Source organism: Lingula anatina, chromosome 7 (genome assembly GCF_051362555.1).
Source record: "Lingula anatina isolate TDL-2025a chromosome 7, LinAna3.0, whole genome shotgun sequence".
Lineage (NCBI taxonomy): Eukaryota > Metazoa > Brachiopoda > Lingulata > Lingulida > Lingulidae > Lingula > Lingula anatina.
The window spans coordinates 7,669,954-7,687,814 of NC_141773.1; the positions used below are offsets into that span (position 1 = coordinate 7,669,954).

The window sequence follows — 17,861 nt, forward strand, 5'->3', positions numbered from 1 at the left end:
AGGGTGCAACTGAAAATAATCTTGTCGCGCGACCCTATTGGCGTCCCTTCTTCTCATGTAGACCCTGCAACTCGTAAGACACACTTGCCCCTTTCCATTTCAAACTTTCCTCTACCTTTACGAACTCTGCACCCTAAATTCGCAGGGGCCGTACGATCCTAAAATTCGTGCGTCCGGTTGTGACCGAGGCTTTATACATGCAGTATTTATACGTGCATGTGTTTTATTATTTATCGACGAAGTGAAAACTATAACCGTTCCGATTGGTAAAAGCCCCAGCACTGAGGATATGGTATGTGAGCTTCCACATTATACATGCACATACGTAAATCAGGAAGCTAGGTGAGGGGTGGAGGGTATTTCATGAGCGAGCGATGCACTCTCCATTTGGTGCTACAGTATAACACCCAATTTCCATAGATTAGATCGACCTACTTAAGATTGACCTAACTCCCTGGGGGTTCACGCTAAATAGCTGTCAGCCGGGCGAACACGAAAGTTAATTACCCCCTTACAGCTTGTAGTAGGCGGGACGGACATTTAAGTCGGATTATCTGAAAGTAATCTAGTGAGACTCCCCGCGGGGATAGATCGATCTAAAATATATGGGAATAGAGCCTTACACCCCATTTCCATAGATTAGATCGACCTACTTTAGATCGACCTAACTCCCTGGGGGTTCACGCTAAATAGCTGTCAGCCGGGCGGACACGAAAGTTAATTACCCCCTTACAGCTTGTAGTAGGCAACACGGACATTTAAGTCGGATTATCTGAAAGTAATCTAGTGAGACTCCCCGCAGGGATAGATCGATCTAAAATCTATGGGAATAGAGCCTTAGATACGTGTACTGTCTAAGGCACAGATGTATTGGTTTTTCGTCAAAGCATAATGCACATAATTTTACCCCGATAACAAAATAGAGAGTCGAGAAAGGTCTATAGGTCTATAAGTTAAAAAAGAAAATAACAGTACACTATTATTTGTTGAATTACAGCCAGCTCACGTAACCAAGTGAAAGGGAAACAAGGCTGTTTTTTTTCCAGGCCAGAAATAAACACATTGGTAAGGGTTTCAAGGGGCGGGTCCAGTTTTATTACAAGGGGGGTCGAAAACGACACACCTCGGATGCGATGTCGACCATCACCCCCATGGTGTGGGGTTTGAGGCCTGCTCAACGGCCCCGACAAAAAATGTGTTTTGGAAAGCAAATAGTGCCCTTTGGTACGAACTATGATTTAGCTAGTCAAAATTCTAGTTTCAAGAGGGGAATATTGGTGTGATATATTTTTCAGAAACCAAATTTTCAGGACCCCCCTGTCCCCCCTCTAAATCTGCCAGTGGTTTCAATTTGCAGATAGGTCTGAAAATTTGATGGAGATACCCTTTGAGCCCACATGGGATCACGTGTGGAAATACCCACCCAGAAAAGGAAGCGATAAAATTATACACCCCGAAACGAAAGACGACATTTTTATAGAAACATTGATGTATTTTGTGTCGGTACTCCGGTACGCTAATATTAATGAAGAGACTGTACATTATAAAGGGAAGCAGCTCAAATGAAGAATCTACATGTAAAACGTCGACCAAAACATATGCGCAGTGGAGGGCGCGAATCCACGTTATTGGCTGTGGCATTGATATTCATGAGAGTTGAAGGTACGAGTATTGCTATCTTTATCGTACTTATTTTTGACCATATGTTGACTCTAGTGGGGCTAAGAAAAATTTTGAATGTCAAATCTGTTGTTAAGTTAGACGACATAAGTAAGCATACATATGCGGCACATGTTGTAGTTACTTAATTTGGTCACTATTGACCTACCAAGTATGTCAGGTCTATTTTTAGAACCCGTATATTTACCAGTAGGCCTACATGTAACTGAAGGGGAATTCCCTTTTTTATAATCTGCGTAAATTTACAGGCAGTAGGGGTTACACAAACTCCACATTTTAAAGTAAAAAAATGTAAGTTGCTCTTGACCCCCCCCTCCTTAGTGAATATATATCATACCGGTATGTCAACCACTTAATCCTGTCTGGAAACGCAAACACGACGGACGTGCTGGTCCAAAATCACTTCCACTGGGTCTAAGTCAGTTGAGTGTGGTTGTAGAAGATTCTGATCACATTAACCCCCATTAATATGTGTCTTGATATAAAGTGATCAGCACTGCTATTAAAAGAGGTGCGTGTAAGGTGAGTGATATGCTTCGGATAGCCAAAGACATAGAAAATAATGAAATAATGGTTAAGGAGGGGGTGGCAGTTGGCGCGCTGCCTTCACGTACATGCCCCGATTATGCATATTCAGACATGCTTAAGTCCCCTTTACACTGAGCGGCGTTCTTTCTGCGTCCCGTAGCATGGCCCCGTTTAAGAGTTAAACAAATGGTTATTCACTTTCCGACAACTGGCCAATTTTTGCGAATTCATTCTGCAAACAAAGCGATGCTTTTGCCTCCTTTCTACGATCACAGCGTTTCCAATTTTATGGTCGCACAAAGCAATTTCGGAATACGGCAGGGGGTGTCAGGGGGGGTCCTGAACCCCCTCAGGTTTCTGAAATAGAAATTTCACCAATATTCCAGTTTTGAAATAAGAATTTTGTCTAGCTAAACCATAGTTCTAAACAGCAGCAAATAATACCGTCCACTTTCTAAAAAAATTCGGGGCCCCGCCTTGAACCCTAAGCCAAAGGGGGAGAGCATCGGCTTCACATCCGAAGCCTGTCATTCCTAACGGACCCCTCCCCCCGGCAAAGGACGCAAAAAGGAAGGCAGCCAGTGCAAAGGGGGTTTAAGTGATGTCAGGTGAGTATACTATTGTCACCAATTACAACAACCCCATGGTGACTGACGTCCTGAAAAGCTATCTGTTAGAAAAGTATGCAGTTAATGTCACGCTCTCAATGACAATTCCGGTTTCAGTTTCAATTCTTTTTAAAACAATTTATAAACACTTTATTTTTCTAAGAATATTGTTAGAATAAAAAAACTAAATCGCAGTTTCATTTTCATTTTAAGTAAACCTTTATTTATTTATTTATTTATTTATTTACTTTTCGTTGAATTTCATACAGATACACGTATTTCCAAGCAAAAACTTTTATGACATATTATATTATCATTGCTTTTTCAGATGTATATTTCTCGTAAACATTTCCAAAATATTTGGACTGTTATGGGGCTTTGAAGTTTAAAAATAATTACAAACTTAAAGTGCTGGGGGAAAAAGACACTGTATTCGTTGACAAGAAAGGAAATTCAAAAATATACGGTTCAATTAAATATGACAAATATATTCCACATTTGAAATCCAATGCTGGTCTCGATTTCATATGTTCCCTCTTTTTCAAACACAACCCCCAAAACAGGGATTTCTGTGTTGTTTGAAACCCCGTATTAAGGAGTAAAATTTTGCTGTCTTTTGTTATCTAATTAGGTGCATCACCCGGCCGAGTGCCGGTCGGGGGGACGTTTACCTTTGTATGTCCCACCATGAGCCATTGTGAGGGAGTATCGACGCTCCTTGGAGTGACTTTCTACAGGGCAGGACTATTCCTAGTGAACACTGATGCCACAAATTATACAAAGTACAATGATAGTATATCAGTCGAATACAAGAACAAACTGTCCACTGAGTACAGGCATCCTAACAATGTGTTGTACATACGGAATATAAGCTGTTCGGATCAGGAGAGTTATCAGTGCTACGTATATTGCAGAGGAAAAGATTTTCATATTTTTACTGAAGATTTGGAGGTTATAGGTAAGTAAGGAGAAAATGTCTATGTGGTTAACGAGCGGCGCCTCTCTTTTAAACTATGTTGTCAAACAGAATCCCTTTTTCTCAGAATTAAAGGATAGGTCGTACTCGTTAACGAGCTTATTAATTTTGCCTGACTTCATTGAAGTATTTCTTCGATTAGTAAGTGGACAACGTACTATTTGGGATGTATAAGGTTGGCATAATGTTGTCCGATTACAACCAAACACAAAAATAAAGAAAGAAAAGAAATACAGTTAATTATACCGCTATGCCCTTATCCATCTCTCTCTCTCTCTCTCTCTCTCTCACACACACACACACACACACACACACACATACAATCACACACGGAAGAAAAGCAGTTACATGTATATAAAGAGGTGAAGGTATGAACACCATTTCCTGTTTTTTATCAGTTGACCCCGGTCCACCGTCCATAAATATGAACGTTCTACACCATTCGACTGGTTTGGTGGAAATCCGTTGCTATGCAAAACTTGGCAAGCCCCGAAAAGCCATTGAATTACTTCCAGATATCACAGGGAGCGACAATTCGTTCGACAGTTGCAGCGGAAATGGTGAAAGAAAAGTAAACGTTACGCTGAAGGCAGAAGATGATGGGAAAACTTTTAAATGCCGAGTGGAAAATAGATCGGATTCCGTAACATTTAGTAATTATCTTATAATTTTAACAATTACGCTTCATATAATTTCGGGACAGCCGAGACTAGATTGCAAACTGTTGTCTCTTAATTTTACCTCTCTCTCTCTCTCTCTCTCTCTCTCTCTCTCTCTTAATTTATTTTAGTTATTATTATTATTATTATTATTATTATTTTATTTATTTTTTTGTACATTAACATTGCAATTTCTCTTTAGTTGCAGCAAAAACTCCTCGAATAAGTCTGATCATCAGGAGTGGTAACATAACACATTCTTCAGGTGTTATCCTTATGGCGGAGCGATCTTCTATTGTACTAAATTGTTCATCGGAAGGGCATCCGCGGCCTTTTTACACATGGAGATTCGTGTCGACTGCGTCCAGCAGGGAAAAAACTGAAATGGGGAGTTCCTTGGAGCTAAAGCATAGTCCCAGTGGAGGTAATGGCACCTGGATATGTCAAGCATATAATTCAGCCGTCGTTCACCGACCAACAGCCTCCATAAGGATTGAAATGTTACCTGTACACCGGTCGCCAGAAATGGGTAGGTACTTGTACAGTAATGTAGATGAGTATTTTAGCAGCCAGTTATCCGTGTAGTGTGAAGAAGAAAAATACACGTATAAAACTATTATCGAAGAAAAAGCAGCAGTTTTATATTTACAGTATGTCAATATATTTAAAGATGTAATATCAAATATCGCTATTATCCTCATATATGTACGGATATTTTCATTACGGTAGGTTATGTATTCCTACTTTCGTAATAAAATTTCCCATACCGACTTTTATGTTTGCACGTTGTCTTTTTTTTAGATTTTTTTACCAGTTTTATATTGTAAAGTATTCATAAAATGATGAATAATTGGGTCATGTTGAACATAAGTTTATTATTTCTATTATAATTATTGTTGTTATTATTATTCATCGTTTACAGTCACCGCCTTTCTGCCTACGTCGGTTATACTGATAATAGTATGCAGCGTATTCGCTAGTGTCGGCGGCATTGTCATCTTCATAATCCGTGCGTGGGTTAGACGCACAAACTATTACGAATCTACAGCGCATGAAGAGGGTTCGTCTATTTTTTAAGAATAAGGAGGCATTCAAGATTATTATTATTATTATTATTATTATTATTATTATTATTATTATGCCTATTATCTGGATTATCGTTACATATAACTGTGCGATAATTCTAATCAAGATTGCTTTAATGTGATGTTTTAAGGAATTATGTGGATCATTTCTTTGTATAAGTGAAGCAGGTGACAAAGACGGAATTTTAAGTATTTGCTTTTTATCTTTATGCTTAACTGAGTAGTGTTTTGAAATTAACTGGGTCAGACTTTGATTCTAGTGTCGTTGAACCCAATGACCAGTATACATGGACCCGACGAAGAGATAAACAACATTCAAACGTAGGTTATAATGGGCTTTTGTTGAGAAATTTACAAAATTTTATTAAATTGATACTGTAAATTTCCCCAACAGAACAACTTATTAGTATTTCCGTTTATAGCATTATTTCACTGGCTAGCTAAGAAAACAAAGACAACATCACAACGTAATGTATAGTTTTTATAATTGAGGCGTTTATCTTTTCGCAGTGACGATGGTGGAGAGGCTGAAAATTACCTAACTCCTGTACCCAGGAGACCCATCCTCGGCGCTTCGGATACCCCTGTAGAGCAAGGCGTTGAAAAGCGAGACCCGCCATGCCGACAAGTTTCCATTATGGAAGAGATTGGGAGCGGGCACTTCAGTACAGTTCACAGGGCAAACTTGACAACAACCACCGGCCAAGTTGTTCTCGTGGCAGCAAAATTATGCAGAGGTTCGTATTTTTTAACTTAGATTACATACTGTACTTATTTGTAATAAAATATTGTTGGAATAAAATATTGTTGAAATGTTAACGCAAACTGACATGGTAAAGTTGTTATTGTGGATTTTACATGTTTCTAGTTACCGCAGTGCTTCTCTCTGGGTGTTGAGACAAATTGCCAAAATTCTGCAAGGCAGGTAGAAGGGAAAACATCAAGTAATTAAAGCATACCGCTAATTTAATTGTAGTTTCTTTTCATAAAGGTGGTGCATATGAAAAAAGGGAATTTGAACGAGAAGCCGAAATTATGAAGACAGTCTCCAAACACCCAAACGTTGTGGAATATCTGGGCTATGCAGAATCGTCGGGTACAGTACTAATTCTGATAATAATACTTATGGATGAGGTATATTGGACATTTATCTATTGTAAACATTAATTCCATGACTTATGACCCACGTATTATAGTAAGATCCTCTTTTGTTTGAAATAGAGTTGGAGGGTGGTCGTAGGGCGGGTCACAAGAATGATACCTTACTTGGCTCGATTCCTTCGGCAAATTTTATACTACAGGTGACTAGGATAATGTTACGATGCAGTAAATTTACCTTTTATTTCATTGTGAGGGGAAAAGGGCTACTCTAAGTTTTTAAAGAGGAAACCCCTAAACATGCACGTATGCGTCTTTGTATAGTTTCCTAAAGAGATGGAGGGGGGGGGGGGGGGGGGCATTTACCCAGTACTTTCTGATACAGAAATGCACCGTCCCATCCAAGTCGGCTTACCATCATTATATGATATTAGATATTATGATACATGTAACACATCTTGATCATTTAGGTACATCAGTTCTCCTCCTTGAATTCGCTACTGGTGGTGATCTGCTCCATTTACTGCGGAACAGTCGTGATGTCGGCTGCTCATTACATCCGGGCAGTACAAAGCTGTCACTAACAGATCTTATTTCGTTTTCCCTTCAAGTCGCAAAAGGAATGGAACATATATCTAAGCTAAACGTAAGCATATTAACTCTTTAAAAAGTTTTTGTATGATAAATTTTTGAGTGACACACATATTTCACTAAATATGGGCCCAGTATTGCTATTCAGCGTCAAACAGTTTAAAGGTTTGATAATTAAGTGTTTTAGGCTCAAGAAAATAAGTAAATACTGACATCTTTAGAATGCACATACTGTCCACATTCAGTAGCATGAATACTATTATTAATTGTTTTACCCTTTACAGAAAATCTGTGATATTGCAAATTTTCACCTTTTCAGAAACTAATATTTCTTTGCAAATAAGGCAATCAAATAAAATATTCCACGGCAACAAAAATGTCACTTGGAGGGTCTCCTTTTATTTACAGAGAGCGACATTTTACTGGCATATCTCTGGTGTAAAAAACTCTTTGTTTGCCAAAGAGGAGTACATATATCGTTGCGATCAGCAATAATTTAGAGTGTATTTTATTTGTTATTTTTGTTCTGTCACTGTAGTTGCTGCACCGAGATCTTGCTGCACGGAACGTCCTCATGTTTGACAACAGAGTGTGTAAGATATCTGACTTTGGACTGGCTAGGAATATAGCAGAGAGCAGACAGTATGAGAGGCAGACCTCTGTACGTAGAATAAATTTTCGCTCTACCCTTGATTAACTTAATTTAGGCATATATTGTCATTTTAGCCGATACCAGTTCAACAAGAATACAGCAATGCTTGCAGTGCAATCTCTTAAACTTAATGTTCTTCTACACTGTTAGCGAATTCAGCCAATATTTATCACCGGATGGTAATTTTAATATTACACAAATAACTGTTTTCTGTGGAAATGCCAAATAATGTATTTCTTTTTCATCTGATAGCGTATTGGGTTTAAATCTATTCCGCTCAACATGCAGTATTGGTCGAGCAGTCAAAAATGCAAACCACTAAAGCATATACGTCGACCATATATATGAAAAAGGTCTAGGTTACGATGCGTTCTGGTTTCTTGCCCCCACCCCAACTATGTCCGCCAATGCATTTCTAATTTTAGGGTCCACTTCCGGTCAGATGGATGGCCCCTGAGTCTCTTGCGGACAACATATACACTACTAGAAGCGATGTTTGGTCCTATGGTGTTTTGATATGGGAGATTTTCACACTTGGTATGACATTGGATAAAAAAAGAAACATTGCTTTGAAAAGACCAAGTACTACATGTACATAGATTTTGGGGTCTTGGCTCCAAAGTACATATTATGAAGGAATGGGTTTACTACAAGGGTTCTTTCTCTATTTTAAATATTTTAAATATATATAAAAAACAAGAAAACACAAGAATGAAGGAATCCTTTAAACAATTTTAAAGTAGATTTCACATAAAGTTTTTATGCAAGTACCAACGCCAACATGTGTTATTTACCTTACTCGAAAAAAGTACTGATATAAATATCCCTGAAATAATTTTAAACTCCACCACCAAATATATTTATATGATACATTACACACGCATCAATTTGGTTTCATTTTGGATTTCCAGGAAGAGCCCCCTATGCTGGCTATAGCGGTGCACAGACTTTAGAGTTTGTTATATCTGGTCGTACCTCTCAATACTTACGTAGACCAAGCTGCTGCAGTCCTGATATGTAAGTATAGTCTGCTTTATTTATTCATTATTTTTGTCATCTTCTTTGCTCATATATATTACTAATTTTGGTGTTTATCATTATAAACAACGACCTCGACTCTGACACTCACATCTACCATCAGTTTTATGCCAAACAAGCATGAAAAAAATGAAAGGCTGTGTGTAAGCTATCCGAAAAACAATCGCTTAGTAGGATTAGGATTGGGGTATACTCTATATCTATACGTGATTTTGAAAGGTATCGTAACTAACTTAACTTCAGATGTCGGTAATTCTGGTCTAGTCAGAATGTTATGACATATAAAGGGCTCAGCTGTATGTGTCAAATCAACAGTAAAATAGATACAGTCAATAGTGTTTGCTTGCTCGTGAGCGTGCTGCGTTCTCACCAATTTCTTCAAAATTGATTTTTTAAGTTCAATTGATGCTGACATAAATATTCATAAATATTATTGGCCGTAAACTACATAATTTACACGGCTATTTTGTTGTAATTCACTATTGTTTTCTCTCATATTTAGATACAGAGTGATGCAGCGCTGTTGGGCTGTGGAACCAGGAGCACGACCGAATTTTCGGGCGCTAGCGAAAACTATATTCGCCATTTCCATCAGTACAAGTCACGTATGACTGCTAATCAGAGTAAAGCCTACGGGCTCTTACGAGCTGTTTGCGTCCAAATTTTGCGCAGAATCTCACTTCCCACGCAAGTCCTTCTTACGCAATTTCGAGTTCGCATACAGCCCGTGAGCACTTTTCAATGCACGTAAATACAGTTTTATTTAGAAAACGTTCATCAAAAAGATTTTCAAGGATAAATCGGAAACTCTTCATATTCACATACATGTATGTACATGTACTTTCAAATTTTCTATACAGGATTCTGTGGGAGCTTAAAATTAAGTATGATCATTTTTTTTAAACTTCAAGGAAATCAAAACTGAGAAAATAAATTCTGATTTATTTTGTCCTGGTGAAACCTTATTTTTCCTGGACTATGACACATAATTGAAAACAGGAGGATAACTAATAGAGCATGCAACAAATTATATATTCTGGAGCTTAAATATACTGAGTTGATATTTGATATTCATTAACCAGCTTATAGAAACATGTATAATGCTTATTGATTTTATTCCGGTGTATATAAAACTCTGTTTACTAGCACAATCAATCAAAAAGCAAAGTAACGCCTCAGTTACAACCACCCTTACGGGCTGTTCGAGACAGAGAGCCATTGTGTACATGTATCACTTATTATTTTTAAGTTCAAGGCTGTGAAAATGCGGTTAATAGAATAAAAATTGCAAAATTTCCTTTACAAATAACATTAGTTATAATTATAAAAAATGTATGTGACTGCAGAAATATGTATATTTTAGTACTTAAAACGTTTGCTATACCTGTACTACATTTTACCAGCTTTGTGTCCTTGTTTGTTATATGTGTCACAAGTTTTCAACTGGTTGAATCCTTACTAAGAGAAGCCATTGCGGTGTGAATCGCAATATGTACATTCAGGTTATATGTGGCAGTTTTATGACAAACGAGACCTCCACAATATACTTCAAAGGAGTTATCCTTCGTCTATGCCTCATCAAAAACACACAGTAACAGCGACTAGAACATTGTCTGCAAATAGTGAGGCAGTGAAGGCAGCAAGATGTCATTGCTTTTCAGTATTAAGAATGACATAATCTGTTTGTTTTTTTTTTAATTTTTTATTCATTTTTAAATGGGAGGGAGACTCACTTTGATCTTTCTATTTCATTCAGCTTAAAGTTGGTAGCAATATATGCTAAATCTGTCATGTTTGTACCGGTATGTAGAATATCCCTTGCTCAAATGTCTACATTTATTGAGTGAATTATGAAGTTTCCTGACTGATTAATGAGGTTACTTGTAGAAATATCTTGCCTACACACAATTTATGATATTTTTTTTACTACTTTATACATATGATTATTCACATTATTAATTAATTAATTGGTTTGAAAAAAATTAACCACCCAAATAAAATTAATTCATTTTATATTTCATGTAATCTGTTTTTATTATTTTTCATTTAACTAGGCATTTAATCATTACAGCTCCCGTCATTATACTGTTTTTGTGTAATAATGTTGAAAGGTCCCAATTTTTTATTAACAGGTTGGTGCATACGTATAACAAATATATATAAGCATTACAGCATATTTTCTTACTGAAATATATCAAACGTATCACCAGAATTTTACTGGTAGAGATACAGATAAAGATGATAGCATTGAAAATTGGGTTTACGGCACTGTTAGTGCAGCATGGTTAGTGTCAGATTGTTATCTGATAGAGTTTGCTCCTAGTACCTGGGAACAAAAGGTCTGGGACTTGATAATCAAGTTGATAAAATCGCAAAACGCCGGTAGAGAATAGAGCATACCTGCCCAACATTGATTTGTTCAGATTCTTAACTAAGGGGTGCGTTACTTGAGTCGAGGGCCAAGACTTGAACTTAGGGGTTTGGCATGTCACTGTCGTGTCTGCCCAAATCTAATAAAGCCTCAGTTGCTTAACTTTCGCCAAATTTCCAACATCTACAGGTTATAGGCCACGTTTGTTTAATGCTTGGGGTCTCTTCTCTGTCGGCGATTAATCGGGGACACCTGCGCGGCCTGCCAACGTAACTAGACCCAATTTTGCTAGTGCCACATTTTCCATTGCCGTTAACATCATATTTGTGAATAGAATGAGGAATAATTACAGTTATGAAAAAAAGGTTTGAAAGTACCTGTCACCTTCGCCACAGTAACCATATGGGCTATGCTGCCCCACCTCCACAGGCGACACCTTGCGGAGCAAGCCTGCGTAATCCGGGGTGCAACTGATAATAAACTTATCGCGCGACCCTATTAGCATCCCTGCTTCTCATGTGGACCCTGCAACTCGTAAGACACACTTGCCCCTTTTCATTTCAAACTTTCCTCTAACTTTACGAACTCTGCACCCTAAATTCGCAGGGGCGGTACGATCCTAAAATTCGTGCGTCCGGTTGTGACCGAGGCTTTATACATGTTTTGTTCTATATACACAATTCTACAGTAAATTACAGAAGACCCAAACTGAACAATACGTAACAAAACAAAGTGATACAGTGCACCAGTATACAAACTAGAGACATTAATGGTTGTGTGTCTTTTAAGATTATATTAAAATATAATATCGTGTATATGCACATTCATACACACATTTTCACATACAACCTCACACACCCGAAGGCGCACGCACACTGTAGTACACACAAAAAGTTATAATACAGGTACTCAGTCATTGAAATACATCTCTGTTCGGCGTTCTGTACATGTGCCAAACAGTTGTGTCTATACATGCATGTGTAATATTATTTACTGATAAAATGACAACAAACTATTATTAGATTAAAGCCCGAGCGCTGAGAATATGGTATGCAAGCTTCAACTTTGTACATGTACATACGTATATCAGGAAGCTAGGTGAGGCGTGGAGGGTATTTCATGAGCGAGCGATGTACCAATTTCACTCTCCATTGGTGCTATTAAATACGTACATCTGCTGGCTTTTTGTTAAAACATAATGTACATAATTTTACCCGATAACAAAAAGGGAGTCAAGAAAGGTCTATAGGCCCGATATTGTAATGCATTTACCAGTATTTGTTGCAGTACAACACGTTAAACATGAAAATAATAATATACTATTACTTGTTGAATTAAGCCAGCTATATATACATGTATATACGATGTATAGGTCACGTGAACAAGTGAAAGAGAAACAAGGCTTGGTTTTTCCAGTTCGTAAAGGTTTCGATTTAGAGATATATCTGAAAGATTTAATTGAGGGACTCACCCTCTGAACACACTCCGGAGGTTCTTGGAGAAGGAATTAAGCGATCAAATTATATATCTTACATGTAGTCCGAATGTAAAGTCGTCAGCCGCGTAGACGGTCAGCATTCGCATATGTTAACATTCTTCTAGAAACATGAATATATTTGGTGTCGGTGCTATAACATAAATGAAGTGACCGTACGTTATAATGGGAAGCGCCACAAATGAAGAACCTACATGTAAAACGTCGAGCAGATCATACGTCTAAAGCTACTCTTACAACCGGTCGTGCGTGCTTCTACGAGCGGTTTGCGTGCAAAAAATTGGCCAAGTAGTAAGATACACGCACGTGGAACGTACTGTTTTTGGTGGACACAAACACGACGCAAAGCACGCAGCCCGAAAACTGGCCGGCCAGTTTTTCGCTACAACCTGTCTGCGACAATTAGAACGCCTGGAGCACGCTCGTAGCACGCAAGACAAAAGTACTGAGTAAGTGCGCTAGGCGTGCGTGTAACGCAGGAAAAGCATGCAGAAATTCCGGGGTATTTTACCACGAAGACGTACTTACCACGCAAGAGACTCGTACGTTCAACTTGCTTTCAATGTACGTGTTAACAAAAAGGGGGTGAGCGCATTTCCTCCGTGCGTTTATCTTACTTCCAAAGTGCGTGGCGAGTACTACTACCATACTTGTGAAGTGCGTCACACTAAGACGACGCACGTGCCCTGCACGATAAAAGTGCAGGCGATCCCGAGCAACCACTGCCAGAATTGCGTCACGATCTTCGGCCTCCTCTAGCATTAGCAGCTGTAGAAGTCGATGGCGCATCCTTCTTGGAAGTGCCATTTTGGAAGCTAAAACAGTAAATGATGAAGAGACTCGGTGCTCCCTTTTATTTCATTTTGATTATCCGTGCGTTCCACTTCCGTGCTTATTACGTTTCTCTTACGTTTCTCTTACTTTCTGAAAACGTACGCATCACTTGCAATACACGTATGATTATCTCACTCACTGTGTGCGACACAAGTATAGATCGTACGTGCTCCTTACTTCTTCCTACTTCCAAAAAAAGGCGTACAGACCACTTGCGGGCCCCACGTTTAGAGCACAACACACCTACTCATAAAGTACTTACTACTTCGTCCGCTGCGATTTAATTTTCATCCTGCGACAACACTACGTCTGACAAAAACTCCGAGGACGCACGATCTCTAAGCACGCACGACGGGTTGTAAGAGAGGCTTAAGGGAAAGCCCAATTTCACGTTAGTTTTGGTTGCTCTGATTTTCCTGATAGTTAAAGGTGAGAGCTAGCTATTATTGCTATCTTTATCGTTATTATTTTAAGACGATGGATAAACTCTAATAGGACTAAGATAAAAATTTTAATTTCACTCTTGTTGTTAAGTGAGACGACATATTATAACCATATACGTGCATTTTTACTTTCAGTTTGGCATAAATTTTCTTACGCCAGGTCTATTTTTAGAAGGCGTAGAAATTTACCTGATAAGGGGAATCCCCTTCCTTGAGTCTCTATAGATGAACAGGTAGTCGTAAACATTCCACAGTCTAAATCAAAAACCCACGTACGTAAGGAACAAGGGATTGAAACTTCAATCTTTAAAACATAAAATGTCTTTATTGAATGCAGGCCTTTTGTCTGATCCGCGCTCGGTCCGTAGACACAAAGGCGTCAAAACTTCAATTCTTATCACAAATGTAACAATTTAAACAACTTTTATAAAACGCTATAGGTAAATCTCTACGCTTTAAGGTGAATCAATATTTAGTACAATGCATGCTGCTGTATGGATTTCTAATGTATAAATAGGGAACCTCGTGGTAGATTCGCTCACATTTTGCGCGTTCAAGACCATGAATGAACCACGCTTAGAACCGGGCGTAAGACGGGGGCATGTGCTTGTTATCCAAGGTATCAAAGGTATCGATATCAAAAACAGAGAGAGAGAGAGAGAGTCATGGCGAATTTGTTTGGCGAAGTTGGAGGAGGGACTGTCGCACCAAATTAAGGACGAATGCATTCAACGACGGAGTTCAAATTCGGGTGGCAAATATGAATGATGCGCGACATAACCACCCTGAAGACGATTGTATGACAAGCCGCATTAATATAAGACGGGCGGTGCCGGCAAGGAGGGTCTATGCCGCAGACGTTTCAAGAATGCATCGGCAAGGTGGAGGGGACCGTCCGCCCGTGCCATCAATGGCGTCTGTCAGAACCTGCATAAAAAGGGTACGCCGGCAAGCACTGCCACCTATCCCACAGGGGATAAATGATGTGAAGATTGAGAACCAGTGGGGTCAGACCTGGAACCGTGAGGAATTTTTGCTCTACCTGGACAACCAGTGGGGAGTTTGTGTGTTTGCGACGGCAGAAATCTGAACATTTTGCGGCATTGTCAAACAGTGTATATAGATGGAACTTTTCGTGTATGCCCGAGGCCCTATACGCAATTGCTGGTTATTGTTGGCAATTTCCATGGGTATGGGCTGCCACTAGTCCATGCCTTGATAGGCCAAAGGACCGTGGGTCACTATAGACAAGTGCTTCAAGCGGTGTGCAGAAGGACGAGGGAACTTACCCACCACAGATGGAGACCAACATTGGTTGTGACAGACTTTGAAATAGGCTTGCAGAATGCAGTCCATACGGAAATCCCAACTGCAGACGTACGGGGGTGTTATTTTCATTTTTCCCAGGCTCTCTGGAGGAAGATCCAGGAGATTGGCCTTTCAAATGCGTACATAAACAATGACCGAGTGAAGGCTCTCGTTCGGAAGGTAATGGCGCTTGGCTACCTGCCACTCCCTTTGGTGCGCCTGAATTATAATCTCCTTCTGCAGGAAAGGGGCACTCGGCGCCAAATGAGGAGGACCCCTGCTTTACAAGAATTTTTACAGTGCGTGTCACTCACGTATGTAGATCGAGGAGCTACGTTCAACATTCCTTCGTGGAACGTATTCAAGAGAGGGATGGAGCAGAGGACCAACAACATAGTGGAATGTAAGTTTTTTGCCGTTTTTCTCACTTTTGTATTACCCCCCCCCCCCTTGATATTGCCATTAACCTTTAATTAACTTCTATACCACGCCGTAACTGTCCAAAACACTCATGCTAAGTCGAAAATTAAGCTTTAATTTCACCGGTGAAGGGAATCAACCTACTGAAAAAGAGCCCTTTTTATAAATTCTTATCTTATATATCTTTTCTTTTTCGCAGATTTTAACTCCCTATAATAGTTATAAATAATGAAATTTTCGCTATGCCTTGTGGCATATCAAACGGTAGTAAAAAAGTATTTGAAAATTAAAAATTGGGTACTATCTATAACTTCGGTTTATTTTGTTTTACCCACTCTCACGAGGAAAATTATGAAGAGCTATTACATTTCCGAATAACATTTCCTATTTATCAATTTTCAATGAATTATTTCCTTTTTGGCACTTTTTTTAGCAATCCATCGTGCCTTCAGTGGGGCCGTACAGGTGAGGCATCACATGTTCTGGAACTTTCTCAGACATCTGAAAGACCAACAAGCAATCACAGAACAACAGATCACAGCTGCTCGAAATGGTAATGCGCCACCGCCACGCAATAGAAAGTGGAGGGATTTGTAGCGAAGAGTTGTCAACCTGAAGAACCAATACAACAACGGGGCGCGTAACCTTGATGACAATTGGATGGCCGTGGCTCACTCTGCTTGGGACCCTTGATAGAACTGAAGCCCAGATATTTAACTGTATTGCATAGTAATTTACGTTATCTTATATTACATTTGTTAAAAAAACATTTCATGTTTTTTATCAGAGAAAAATTTAACGATACCTCACTAGAGAGTGTTTTTATGGTAAAAACAAATGGACATTTTCACAAGAGTGATTTTATGTGTTACATTGTTTTTCTGTTTGTTATTAGTATATTACATTTGTTACAAAAGACAGAACTTGATGTTTTCCATGAGATTGGAAGTAGACGATATTTAACTGCAAAGGTTTTTTTTTGTTTGTTTGTTTTTGGTAAAAACAAATGGAAATTTTCTCACGAGTGTATCTACTTTTTGTATAGTACGTTTTGCTTCGTTTTATTGAATTTGTTACCAGGGACAGCGTTTTTGATGTTTTTCATCAGATTACAAGTTAAACTGTTTTAGAATATTTCAACATGTTCAAACTGCCTTCTCACTTGTATTTTACATTTAATAAATAAATAAATAAATAAATAAATAAATAGGCCCTCCGGTTAAGTATTGCGTTGTCCTATTTCTATTTCAGATTATAAACGTTTCAGCACCTTCAGTAATGCTGGGGAAGAGGGGGTAGACTTAAATATGTATTACTATTACTGGGTATTTGAGCATATTACTGTATTCTGATACAATTTTATGTCGAAGTTTAAAGCCCTAGTAAGGGCAAAGTTTGTTCTCGTAAATGCTCGTAATTTGTATTTATATGCCAAGTTTACACTCCCGTTAATTCATCCTCATCCCCAAGAGTAATGCAACACTGTTGTCGGAACGGGTTTTTTTTTTTTTTTTTTTTTTTGGGGGGGGGGGGGGAGGGGGGGCTGTGCGAACAATGGTAGCGAACAATGGTACCGAAAGTCAGGGAAAGATACACGAGCAAATATTGAGCAAACAATTGGTTGCAGCCCCCTCCCCCCGCTTCCGACGGGCCATTGAAAACAACATAGTTTTACATACTTTAAGTAATGTGTAGGTTGGGAGAACTCAAACTAAATGTAAAAGTGCTCTTGGATAGTTCGGATTGATGATTTAGAACAAAAATGGACTGGTAAAATTAAGTCCAGAAAAAATGCAGTTTACCCGGGTGAAATTCGTTTTCTAAGGGAATTCGCGCCTTTTTTTTAGAGCTTACCGTCCCGTAGTATGGTCCCTTTTGAAAGTAAAACTAATTATTATTCACTTTCCGACAACTGGCCAATCATTGAGCATTCATTCTGCAAACAAAGCGATGGCAGGGGGTGTCGGGGGGGGGGGGGGTCCTGAACCCCCTCCGGTTTCTGAAATAGAAATTTCACCAATATTCCAATCCCCTTTTGAAATTATAATTTTGTCTTGCTAAACCATAGTTCTAAA

General features: G+C 38.8%; 2 protein-coding genes across 2 annotated transcripts; both read left to right on the plus strand.

The window, feature by feature from the left end:
• Positions 1-1,363: 1,363 nt before the first annotated feature.
• Positions 1,364-11,579, plus strand: LOC147760688 (fibroblast growth factor receptor 1-like). The gene is made up of 13 exons (XM_087017103.1): positions 1,364-1,662; positions 3,448-3,774; positions 4,191-4,445; positions 4,654-4,980; positions 5,374-5,511; positions 5,797-5,857; positions 6,047-6,273; positions 6,528-6,632; positions 7,105-7,280; positions 7,764-7,886; positions 8,303-8,414; positions 8,789-8,894; positions 9,418-11,579. Exons 1-13 carry the CDS (start codon positions 1,563-1,565, stop codon positions 9,524-9,526), a joined length of 2,166 nt encoding a protein of 721 aa, XP_086873229.1. The 5' UTR covers positions 1,364-1,562; the 3' UTR covers positions 9,527-11,579.
• A 3,837-nt stretch (positions 11,580-15,416) lies between these two features.
• On the plus strand, positions 15,417-16,981 carry LOC106166753 (uncharacterized). Its single transcript, XM_013545404.2, has 2 exons — positions 15,417-15,769; positions 16,220-16,981. Exons 1-2 carry the CDS (start codon positions 15,550-15,552, stop codon positions 16,381-16,383), a joined length of 384 nt encoding a protein of 127 aa, XP_013400858.2. The 5' UTR covers positions 15,417-15,549; the 3' UTR covers positions 16,384-16,981.
• The last annotated feature ends 880 nt before the right edge of the window (positions 16,982-17,861 follow it).